The 13398-nt window shown below is 39.7% G+C and overlaps 1 protein-coding gene across 2 annotated transcripts in view; it reads right to left on the bottom strand.

The window, feature by feature from the left end:
• The window catches only part of mdn1 (midasin AAA ATPase 1), a 191258-nt gene that overhangs the window by 5045 nt on the left and 172815 nt on the right, over positions 1-13398 (bottom strand). For both annotated transcript variants that reach the window (XM_061928076.2, XM_072912214.1), the window contains exons 95-100: positions 10304-10393; positions 8969-9084; positions 8593-8767; positions 6663-6736; positions 3820-3934; positions 1136-1202 (exon numbers count right to left, since the gene is read on the bottom strand). In XM_061928076.2, the coding sequence (XP_061784060.2) occupies positions 1136-1202; positions 3820-3934; positions 6663-6736; positions 8593-8767; positions 8969-9084; positions 10304-10393 (637 nt within the window). The remainder of the gene's footprint in view (positions 1-1135; positions 1203-3819; positions 3935-6662; positions 6737-8592; positions 8768-8968; positions 9085-10303; positions 10394-13398) is intronic.

Here is a 13398-nt window from a genome sequence, read left to right as displayed (position 1 = left end):
GTTTATTGTTTTGTATTGCCCTGGATATATTGTACAAATAAAATGAAAAAAATAAATAAACTAACAACAAAAATGGTATAATGTCTACAGAAAAAGCTCAAATGATGATACCATACAAGTAATTGTTAGAATAATTTGATCTAAGTTATCAAAACTTTGTGTTTCAATGAGTTCCCAGCGAGAAGCAAAAACATGTCTTTGAACCTACCAAGAATAAGGCTTGTAAAACTCCACTGTGTAGGGGGGAAGCAAAATGAAGGTGTTGTGTTTCATTCATGTATTGTAATCAACAGAAAGATATTGTCTGACCCAAGAACTACAAAAGCGAAGAGGAAGCAGGACCAGACTCCCTTCCAGGCACCGCTTTTTGAACTCTTTTACGACCTCTTTCTTGAACTCTTTTACAACCTCTTTTTTGAACCGACCTTTTCTTTTGAACAGTTTTGTAATCAAAGGCGATGGCTGTTTGCGACCCCGTCCTTTTGGAAGCAGCTGTTGCCATGTGGTCAGGGAAGGTCCAAATAAAAGAAGGAGGCGTGCAATCTTTTGGCAGAGCGTGATGACACTGTACAAGGGTACAGATGTCCACGTTTCTCCTCACTGAGCCAAATTGAATTCTGTCTCTGTTTGATTCTTTGCTTCTTGTCCTGTTTAATAGATGTTATCAGTGTTTGAACATGACAGTAATACTTATAAATAATACTAATACAGTAATCCCTCGTTAATTGCTTCCATGCTTGACTGTTTCTGTGATGTAGGAATTAAGTATAAATCAAATATTTTCATTCCTAGCGATTGAAAAACCTGTTGACGACTTTCCAAATATAGGTTTCAATATTATGAGAGCTCTCTAGACTTGAAATAACACCCAAATAGTGACCTTTACACTCTTTTAATACAATATAATAATGCTGTCTGTGGCTGGGCCAATCAGTGGCTACAATACTGAATAGCATGCTATGATTGGTTTGGTCTTATCTCATGGCTAATGCTATTGTAGAGTTAATAATAATATAAAAAGTGCCATGGGCCAATAAAAAATAGCTGATGGTCGTACTTTGGACATTCTGCATTAGAGTAATCGGTTTCATGTTAGGGACAAAGTGAGTATTAAATGTGTCGTTTGAGTAATTACCTAAATTTGTAGATCCTGGAAACTGCTGTCGTGCTGCAAGAAACATCTTGGTGGAACTCTCTAGAAACTGCATGAGGCACAGAAAGTCAGTACTTCACAGTAAAATAAACTGTGTACACTTTTGTAAAACAAAAAATTCTCAATGTTGATAAAAACCATGTATGTGGCCAAATCTTTTCTAGGCTATCCATCCACATATCCTGTTCAGACATACAGGGAGCTGGGGCCTCTGGCAGCTGACTACCCACTGCACCGGGCACATGTACCGTATTTTTCAGACCATAAGACGCACTTAAAATCCTTGAATTTTCTCAAAAATTGACAGTGCGCCTAATGTACGGAATAATTCTGGTTGTGCTTACCGACCTCGAAGCAATTTTATTTGGTACGTGGTGTAATGATAAGTGTGACCAGTAGATTGTAGTCACACATGAGGGACAAGTGTAGACTGCAATAAGACACTAGTAAACAACACCACAACTTTAAATGTTCCATTGAAAATAAAGAACATTACACACGGCACTCAAAAATCTGTCAAAATGCTTTAGTATGACTTTGAAGCTGCACCGCTTGATGGATTGTCGGCCCGTTACGGCTACCGTAGACAGAGATACATGTATTACTATGGTGTGTGTATAAGGACCGCATAATGGCACCCATTAGCAGACATACTGTATTACCGTATTTTTCAGACTATAAGTCGCAGTTTTTTTTCATAGTTTGGCCGGGGGTGCGACTTATACTCAGGAGCGACTTATGTGTGAAATTATGAACACATTACCGTAAAATATCAAATAATATTATTTATCTCATTCACGTAAGAGACTAGACGTATAAGATTTCATCGGATTTAGCGATTAGGAGTGACAGATTGTTTGGTAATTGTATAGCATGTTCTATATGTTATAGGTATTTGAATGACTCTTACCATAATATGTTACGTTAACATACCAGTTGGTTATTTATGCCTCATATAACGTACACTTATTCAGCCTGTTGTTCACTATTCTTTATTTATTTTAAATTGCCTTTCAAATGTCTATTCTTGGTGTTGGCTTTTATCAAATACATTTCCCCAAAAAATGCGACTTATACTCCAGTGCGACTTATGTTTTTTTCCTTCTTTAATATGCATTTTCGGCCCGTGTGACTTATACTCCGGAGCGACTTATACTTAAAATACGGTACCTGGCGTTTTGTTTCACCATATTATGCAAAACCAACTTTTCTTACCTTCTGGTACCTGCTGATGTGTATTTGAGATCCGCATAAGTCCTGAAAATTTGCGCACGTCCGCCACTGTAGTCCGTACCGATGCCGTAGTCGATAAGCTTCTTCTTTTTCCTCTATCTTCTTGTTATGGGACAGTCACCCTCTGCTGTTGCCATTTCTAATATAAAGTAGCGTAAAGTTCTAACTTATATCTCGCTATGGAAGCGCTAAAAACTACCAATGTAGTGGGTTTACATTATTCACCCACGGAACTTTAGTTATTAGAGAGTTCCGGTCGGACGGTATTTCACGAGACACATTTTCGGCCTTGTTGTGCACTAGTGAGCCACGGATGAGGAGATGCTGCTCCGTTATTGATTTAAGTAAAGTCTGAATGTCATTAAAACAGTTAGCTCCATCTTTTGACACTTCTTCCACTCCCGTCCTTGCACGCTACACTGCTACAACAAAGATGACGGGGAGAAGACGCTGTCGAAGGTGAGCCACGTAAATAAGACCGCCCACAAAACAGCGCATCCTGAAGCGACTGTCGGAAAGTGATTTGAAGATGATCCGTAAAACATAATCTATGCAACATTTTGACCAAAGAACCACCATTACATGTTATGTAGACCATAAGGAAGTGTTTTACATTTAAAAAAAAATCATAATATGACCCCTGGATGTACTACCAGTCTGTGGTTGCCAGTGTTCTGTACTACATCATAGTATGCTGGGGGGGCAGTACATCTAAGAAGGACAGCTCCAGACTGGAGAAACTGATCAGGCGGGCCGGTTCTACGATCGCAATAATACTGGACTCACTGGTGACGGTGGCAGAAAAGAGGACTGTGGAAAAACTAGTGAGCATCATGGATGATGCCAGCCACTCTCTGCATACCGTTATCAGTAGCCAGAGGAGCCTGTTCAGTGCTAGGATGCTTCATCCCGAGTGCAGGACTAATAGACTAAAAAACTCCTTTGTCCCACACGCCATTAGACTGTACAACTCCTCTCTGGGGGAGAGGGGGGGTACTCGGATGACAGGGGATGCAAAACAATAACAGTGCAATACCTTTTCATAACATGGTCACTACTGCCTAGTTTCTCTTGTTATATTCTTATTTTACTGTTATATTTTTATTCTCATTGTTGCTTTTTATTTTTATTCTTATTTTAATATTTGTCTATTTTGTTTCCATTTATTCCCCCATTATTTACTTTTTACTTTTAAATTCGATCTCAATTTTAATTTTCCTGAGGGAACTCTTCTGAAGGAATCAATAAAGTACTATCTATCTATCTTTAACGCGCCTTGTAGTCCGGTGCACCATTTGTATGAAAATAGACCTGAATAGACCTGCTCATCATCAGTGTGCCATATGGTCCAGAAAATATGGTACAAACAACCGCTGATACTGTAGAATTGACATCATCCGTAACAAAGCATAGAACACCAACAGGATTTCTACCTGAGCAATTCTGGTCTTCTTCTGCTGGAACTGACATTGTCGGAGGATGCGAGCACCAGACTCATCGTTGAACTGCAGCTGGAAGGGGTGGAGAAGCTGCACCTGCTCGCCAAAACTTTGTAGGACAACAAAAAAAGTTTCATTCAAATGAAAGACACACACCTGTATGACGTTTCTCATTGCAAGGTGAATTATTATTGGTAGTTGTCCTGCTCTGCTCCAGCATATAACCCCAATCCTTGAGAGTTTGCACTGGCTCCCTGTTCATTTTAGAATTTATTTTAAAACCTTGCTGTTTGTTTTTAAAGCTTTACATGGACTGGCACCTCAGTATATCTCGGACCTCATCCAAACTTACAATCCTGCGCGCGCTCTGAGGTCCGAGAGCCAGCTCCAGCTCGTGGTGTCCAAGACGAGACTTAAAACCAGGGGAGACAGGGCCTTCTCTGTGGTCGGCCCTAAGCTCTGGAACACTCTGCCCCTCCGTGTTCGAACTGCTCCCACAGTGGAGTGTTTTAAGTCTCGTCTTAAGACCCACTTTTATTCTCTGGCTTTTAACACTACGTGAGTTGTGTGGTCCTCTGTTGTCCTCTGTGTTTTTAAAATTTTGCTTTTGCTTTCTATTTACTGTTTTAATTGGTTTTACCCTTTGAAATTGTTTTTAATCACATTTATTTTATATTGTTTTTAATTGTGTTTAATATTGTTATGCAGCACTTTGGAAACATTTTGTTGTTTAAATGTGCTATATAAATAAAGTGGATTGGATTGGATTGGATTATGCACTTTAAACCAGAAGTTTTATCAAACACTTATCAAGAGCACATTTGATTAATTTAGGGTCTGTAACGGTTTATTTCAAGCGCTCTACAACTGCCACTAGGAAAAATTAAAATGGCTGACTCTCGCAGACGTCTTCAGGTAAATCTCTACCATTTATGGACATTTCTAATATGCCTTCATGGTTTGAATTCAAATAATCAGGACTTATGGGAATCCCATATACACAAAAACAGGTAAAAACTGATTTTGCATAATATGACCACTTAAAAAATGTTCCCCGTTGTTCTGAGTGTTGAATCATATTAGCCCTTTCATGCTGCTGAAAGAGAAACTACCAGCTACAGTCAATCATGATCACTATCAAATACTTAATGGTGCTTGTCAAGTTAAAGGACATTCTGGAACCTTCAACACAATTAATTTAGATTTAGGTGACAGTATTTAAGTGTTACTTTGAGCTTGTGTAAGTTAATATCAGACCGATAATTCGGGACAATATGAGGAATTATGACGTCAAACTGATAAATCCGATTAACATTAAAGAATGAATCAGATAAAAAATATACTCCACTGAGGCGGGTTATGTTGAGCAAATCAAGCGCTCTTTTTTGTTTTCAACCTACATACCTTTCTGTAAGCTTGAGCTCATTGTAAAAAAAGATGGCCTCAACCATGTCGGACTTTTTCACTGTTTCAGACAAAGACATTTCGCATGCCATTTGCACCAAAAGTTCTGCAAACATTTCGTGAGATGGGAAAGAAAAACATCTAGCTTCAACATATCAAACCTTATTAGCCACATGAAATTCTAACATCGCTTTGATGATGCTTAGAAGACGCCTTCGTCAAATCCACCTTTGTTTGAGTCTTTTTTACCTTCAAGTGTGCACAAACTGCACTTAAATCTACATTTAAAAACAATACATATAAATATGGCACTGGTGAGAAGCAGGAAGTCATTGGTATCGGCTTACAGAAAAACATTTTGCTTCCCTAAAGAAAATTCTAAAATTCAAAACTGTGCACTCAATTCTTGTTTATAAAAATCCCCTGCTCTTTTTTTTTTGCTGCAGCTGTTACACATACTGTATGTAGATTCCTAATTAAGCCTTTAGCTTGACGCTCCTCTACTTTCTCCTGCTCCGCTTGCTGCGGCAACAATAAACAAAACTCCAGACGCTCCTCTTCGTTTTGTATCGTTTACTTAATAATTCAAAAACATAAAACAATAACGATGTGGGAACAACTGAATGGCAAAATAAAAGGAGTTTGTTACAGTAGGTGTTAGAAAAAGCAAGACTAAGAAAAAGTAAGAGTGAGGTCAAAAAACTGTGTGGCTCAATTCCACCGCACCTGACTGCCATTACCCATAATGCACTGTCCGAAAACCAACCTACCACACAGATCTTTCCGCCATATATGCAATTTACACAGTTACGTCACAAACTATTTAGACAAATGTAATGATTATTCTAAGCATGCAAATAAAGTAAATAGTCCCATTTTGGCTGAATAAACATAAAGCACCTTCCATAAAAATGTAAATTAACTTAAACAGCATTTAGGCTCCTACATGGTAATTGGGATTTGTTATATATAAGTGTATATATTATATACTGCATATATAATATGTAAATATTACATATGTTATATTTATATTGCTACTATGGCAAATTTTTTGTCTACTTCATACCTTTTGTTTTCGCCCTCTTTTTGTGCCCTTGTGTGCATTATCCTTTCCATTCTTTGTAACTGAGCTACTGTGTGGAACAATTTCCCTTGTGGATCAATAAAGTTTGTCTAAGTATCGTATTATTTCATCATGTAGAGTTCAAAATGACTAAGACATTCAAGCTCATGGTGAGCATATGTAAACTTCTGACCACAACTATACAAACAATTCATTTAAAATTATGAGCTTGAAATATGCCCTTGTTTAGCAAATAGCTCCAAAAGACTTTGTGTAAATAAATGTAATTTCTACCGCAACTGTAAGTCATTAAATAATCATCCTGAGGAGTAATCACAACAAAAACCAGCAAGAGTAAAAATGTGGGTACCTGCAGACAGACACTTGTCCAACTTCCAACAGAGTCAGGGCATTGGCAATCACTGAAAGGGATTCAAACGCGAGCTGAAAGACAGGTTAACCCCAAACGGTTAGTTCAGATGAATTATCTAAACAGGAGAACATAATATAGTGTGGAGGACTTTATGAAAATACGCTTCGAACCTTTTATTAACAGTCTTGAGAAGGCCCTTTTCATGACTGCTGTGCATACAGAGAGGGTCAACAACAGACCCTTCAGGATTTCACCATGTTCCGATCGCACCAATTCACGCACATTCAACAAATTCCTGTCCTTTATGCTTGACCTCGCAACTTCTCTGCACCTTTTGGCCAATCGAATTTGTCCCTCGCAAATCTTTGACTTGCTGAGTAGCACAATGTTGCCTTAACCCGCGTGCAAATTTCCATTTAGTTCTATTGATAGCTTAAACCAGAGGTTTATTGTTTTGCATTGCCCCGGTCATATTGTAAAAATAAAACAAAACAAAAAAACAAACAACAAAAATGGGGAAAAAAGGAGAAACAATGGCATATGTCTACAGAAAAAGCTCAAATGTTGATACTATATAAATAATTCTTATAAATAATACTAATACAGTAATCCCTCGTTTATTGTTGTTAATTTGTCCCCTGCAAATATTTGACTCGCTGAGTAGCATAATGTTGCACATTTGTCAGTGCATTTCCCGATCTAATAAACCAGGTCTATAACAGCTGTGCAGGTCAAATTAAAAGTGCTGCCTCAAAACTTTAAATACAGTGTTCCTCGGAGTGCTACAGTTTTTCTGGATACAAGCCGTTCCTCGGCTAATGGGTTTGCTTTAGTTTGCAAGCAAAAATTTGGGTTGAGAGCCTCCCGACCGCTAGTTGGCACAGCGAATGCCACCGCCAACTCCGTAAGAACCACAAAAATAGGATATAGCTAGAGATAGACATAACTTGTTTTTTCCAAACATGGGGATGATGTGGATGATATTTATTGAATTAAATAATTAAATGATTAAAAATATGACAGAACATGCAGCACTGGCCGTCTGCACCATACTGGAGCAAAGTAAGTCAAAATAACGCCATCCAAGGAAAGGCAGACTTTTAACCATGAAAATATGGACATGTTGCTAACCGTGTGTTTGATGGAAAAGCAGCTCGAAAAAGATACCTTAGGAGTCCAATTTCCACAGTAAATGCTGTACATTATTACATTACTTCATGAAACTACTGTAGTTATTTGGATTACAACCGTTTGTATTGTTTTTCATACAAAACGTATGAATATCTTATTTAGTACGACTGCTTTTTTCAAGTATTTACTGCCACTTGTCTAATTCCTAAAAAGGCATGGAATTTATTTTCACTGTTATGCTGATGACAGCCAAATTAATTTTCCTTTAAAGAGAAAACTTGCCTCCTCAGTGCAGCCACTTAATGACATCACTCAGCCAACACGTTGACTTACTATATGGATTTGTGGGTATTTTTTTGTCCTTTGCCGTGTTTTTTGCATTTTGCTTTATAGTAATAGATCACTCTCGAGACAGTCGTCGGGGAAGTAAAGAGGCAGAGAGACGTTCATATGCTATCTTAATATTCAGTGTTTTATCCTTCATAGTTAATATTACAAATTCCACATGATTTATTTCCATGTAAATTTTTTTTATTCAGCGAAAAGGCTCTAAAATTTTTGATGTGGCCTGTTGATGATATTTAAATGACAAAAGACTGAAGTGATGGTATTTGGACCTTGTGGTATTTGTGATATGAAACATTTGGGATTGCACTGTTCACACTGACATGAAAAAATCTGATACAGGTCGCATATGGGCAAAAAAACCAAAACGGAATTGACTTGCAGTGTGAACAAGGTCATAATATAAACTACAGTAACCCTACAGAAACAGGATAAGGACTGCAGGTCTCACCTGTTTGGAATGGTTGTCCACCATACTGGATGAATCGTCTATTGCCAGGCAAATTTGGTACTGTCTTTTGCTGGGCTTGGTCCTCCTCAACCATATCTTATCCTTACGGAACTGACTTGCAATGTATGGGATCACTTTTCTCATGTTGAGCCGTTTTCCTGTGCGGTAATCACCTCTGTGGAGTAAGGTGACATTTGACATGATCAGAGGAGCACATGCACATTTGACTGCGCTACCCAAAACAAACTATACATTTGGAACGTCTAACAACTTCTTTGAGAGCTAGCACAAACAAAACTTGGAGATGTGTTCATATAAAGTATAACTGGCATCTTGTTCAAAATGGTGGCCTGTTATAAGTTGTGGTGGTACTGACCGAAGCTTGGCAGCTTGTGTAGGTTCCAGAATGAGGCGGAGCTGCTCGCACAGCTGCTGTGATAGAGACGAGGTCAAAGTCTGGTACTGGCGCCACATGTTTTCTGCTGCCCTCTCCTGGATCACACATCAGTTAAAGTCAATGAAACATTTAAACTTGTTTTCTTTATACAGCGGAAGTTGTTCAAGTTGGTCCCGCTTATGTCGACAACACATTAAGTACTTGCCCAATGGAACCAAATGGAACTTTATTGTCATTGCACTTAAAAAAGTACAATGAAGTTACATTTTCCACATAAAGCTGTTCAAGATCAGACAAACATCATACAGGGTAGATGGAACAGGAACACACATTGGGGCAAATGTGGCGCACCGTAAAAGTAGGAAAAAGGTCAAAGATGGGGTGAGAAGGAGAAAACTAAACTTCTTTGGGGAGGGAGTGTTATTCTTATCAGAAAACCGTGTCCACTGAAAGGGGCTGTTTGCAATTTGCTCAAATTTGACATTTTTCAAACCAAAAAATACAACAGAACAAAGCTGTCTATATTATGCTACCATTAGTGATTTACCTGAACACGTTTATTTTTTATATATATTTCAGTTACTAATTATACTGAATAAAATTTGCTTTTTGGCCCGAGGAATTAGTCTGACATTAATGGGTGTCATTCATGGCTGTCTCATACTCACTGAAATGCACACACAAAAGCTGTCCCAGAGAAGCAACTACTGTAGTTATGTTTTGCCATGAAAGGCTATACATTCAATGATAGCTAACATTATTATCTAAACTCTGCCAAATGACTATCATTAGCTGACAACACCTAAGAAAGCGTGTGCGTGTGTTACATGGGGCATACTTTACATGCTCAAAGCCTCAAAAGGGCAGGATATAATGCTTACAACATTTTGGAAAGTTGGCACCCAAACAAACAAAGAGTGGATTTGCAAAAAAAAAAAAAAAAAAGGCAAACATACCAAATCAAAACATTCTCATGAAACAATAAATATTGTTTGCATTTTCTCAAGCTTTGTTTGAGTTTTTCTTCAAGTTTTGCTTGCAAATCTTTTTTTGGTGGCAAATCTTTTTTTGTTACAATCAACTTCAAACTTATCTTTTGAACATACCGTATGTTAGAAGCCTTTTTGGTCAATCTCAAATGATGGCGTAACTACTGATTACTTCCACCTTCACAAGATTTGGAGACTATTTTCCCTCCAAGGGCTTGTACTTTGAATCAAATGTTGACATTATCCCAGGCCAACTTTCGTGTTTCCATTCATTTTCATTTCCTGTCGCTGCAATGACCCTATCAAGATATTGGTAGACACTTACCTCCTCCTCAGTTCCTGGAGCCAGTTTGTGCCACAGTGCTAACTGCAGCTCCATCTCTCTTCTGATGACTTCAGGGTCTCTCTCTAATTTCTGAGCAGACGGACACACATAGCACATACTGAAGTTCATACTGTAGTGTCATTAGCCAGCGCACACACGCATACGTACATACACAAACACACATAAATATATACATATACACACATATATATTCATGTGTACACATACACATTATATACATATACACACACACATACATACATGTATACACACATATATATACACATTTATACAGTATACATACTGTATATACCGGTACACACACACATTTATACACATATACACACATATACATGTATACACACACTGATATATATATACACATTGATGCACATATATACACACATATATATATACATATACACATATATCCATACATATATATATATACATATAAACACGTATACACACATATACACATATATACATGTATACACACACACATATATATATACTGTATATACTGTATATATATATATATATACACACATTAGAGATGCGCGGTTTGCGGGCACAACCGCGGAGTCCGCGGATTATCCGCGGATCGGGCGGATGAAATTTAAAAAAATTAGATTTTATCCGCGGGTCGGGTCGGGCGGTTGAAATAAAAAAAAATTAGATTTTAAATAGATTCAGGCGGGTGGCAGTTAAACCAATTCGGAAATATATATACATACCGTATTTTCCGCACCATAAGGCGCCCTGGGTTAAAAGCCGCGCCTTCAATGAACGGCATATTTCAAAACTTTGTCCACCTATAAGCCGCCCGGTGTTGTAAGCCGCATCTAACTGCGCTAAAGGAATGTCAAAAAAACAGTCAGATAGGTCAGTCAAACTTTAATAATATATTAAAAACCAGCATTCTAACAACTCTGTTCACTCCCAAATGTACGCAAATGTGCAATCACAAACATACGTATATCAACATGGACAGAGCTGCGTGAAAAAAGCCACCCGGCCTCTTCGCGTAAACTTAAACTTACCTTAACCACTCGCTCATCTTTTCTTCATCCATCCCTTCGAGTTAGCTTTTATGATGACGCCGGCTGGAAAGGTCTCTTTTGGCAAGGTCTTCCTTTTGAATATCACCATGGGTGGAAGTTTCTGGCCATTAGCATGGCAAGCTAGAACCACAGTGAAGGATGACTTCTCATTCCCTGTGGTGCGAATATTCACCGTACGTGCTCCCGTTGTATCCACAGTGCGGTTCACAGGAATATCAGTTGCTGTGAAATAGTAATCCGTGTGCGGATGGAGAGATTGCGTCTTTTCATGAACCGGATCCCTGACGCTTAGTAGAAGCCATTTTGTGGTCTTTACAGATGTAAACACACAAAGGAAATGAAACGTACGGTATATCCGCGCGCTTTTTCTTCTTCTACGCGGGCGGGTGGTTGCTTACAGTAGAAGAAGAAGCGCTTCCTGTTCTATGGGGGCGGGTGCTTACCTTGGCGGTTGCTTGCGTAGAAGAAGAAGCGCTTCCTGTTCTACCGGGAAAAAAGATGGCGGCTGTTTACCGAAGTTGCGAGATCGAAACTTTATGAAAATGAATCGTAATATTAATCCATATATAAAGCGCACCGGGTTAAAAGCCGCACTGTCAGCTTTTGAGTAAATTTGTGGTTTTTAGGTGCGGCTAATAGTGCGGAAAATACGGTAGTTAAATGTTGTTACCCACATACGAAAAAGGAGCAGGCACCTGCAGCATATGCCACAACAGAAAAAAAAAAAAAAGAGATGGACACTTTTACGGAGCGGAGAAGGGACGCCTCGCCGGGGTCCGGGACCGAGGCCCCTTCCCCCGAGAGGGCCCCACCGGGAGCCGTAGCTGAGGCGATCCGCGAGAAGGGCCCGACGCACGTCCAGGGTCACCACCGCGCCCACCGCACCGACACCCCGCCTCGTCCGCCTTCGCCGGCGTCACGCGCAGCAGGTAAGCAGCTTACCTGCCCGCCACCCCCGTGGCCGGGGGCTCGTAACAGGGGTCACTCCGCGCGCTCCGCCCGCGCAGCTTACCTGCCCGCCACCCCTGTTGCCGGGGGCGCGTAACAGGGGTCACTCCGCGCGCAGTGCGCTCACGAAAGGGGTGGGGCTCACCCTGGTTGATATAGACAGCAGGACGGTGGCCATGGAAGTCGGAACCCGCTAAGGAGTGTGTAACAACCCACCTGCCGAATCAACTAGCCCTGAAAATGGATGGCGCTGGAGCGTCGGGCCCATACCCGGCCGTCGCCGGCAGCGAGACGCGCTTGGAGGTGCGCTCAGCGCGGCTCCCATATGATTGCGCACTGGTGTGCGTCTGGGTCGTGACAGCGTGGCACGCGAATGTCTGTGCTGCATTGGATCAGTCTCCTTTCTTTAACAGGCAAAAGCTTTCTAACCTCACTAATGCCTTGCATCGTCTATATTAGATATATAACAACGGGCGGGTGCGGTTCTGATCAAATGTTACATCGGGTGGATGGCGGATGGTTGACGACTTTCTGATGCGGTTGCGGATGAAATAATTGCCTATCCGCGCATCTCTAATATACATACACATATATGCACATATATACATGTATACATATATACACACATATATACGTACATATATATATACACACATATATACATACATATACACATATATATATATATATACACACACATATATATATATACATATACACACACACATATATATATATACATATACACACACACAGAGGTGGGTAGTAACGCGCTACATTTACTCCGTTACATCTACTTGAGTAACTTTTGGGATAAATTGTACTTCTAAGAGTAGTTTTAATGCAACATACTTTTACTTTTACTTGAGTATATATATAGAGAAGAAACGCTACTTTTACTCCGCTACTTTTATCTACATTCAGCTCGCTACTCGCTACTAATTTTTATCGATCTGTTAATGCACGCTTTGTTTGTTTTGGTCTGTCAGACAGACCTTCATAGTGCCTGCGTTTCAACAAATACAGTCACTGGTGACGTTCACTCCGTTCCACCAATCAGATGCAGTCACTGGTGACGTTGGA

Source organism: Nerophis lumbriciformis, linkage group LG34 (genome assembly GCF_033978685.3).
Source record: "Nerophis lumbriciformis linkage group LG34, RoL_Nlum_v2.1, whole genome shotgun sequence".
NCBI lineage: Eukaryota > Metazoa > Chordata > Actinopteri > Syngnathiformes > Syngnathidae > Nerophis > Nerophis lumbriciformis.
This window is presented reverse-complemented; position numbering and strand designations above follow the sequence as displayed.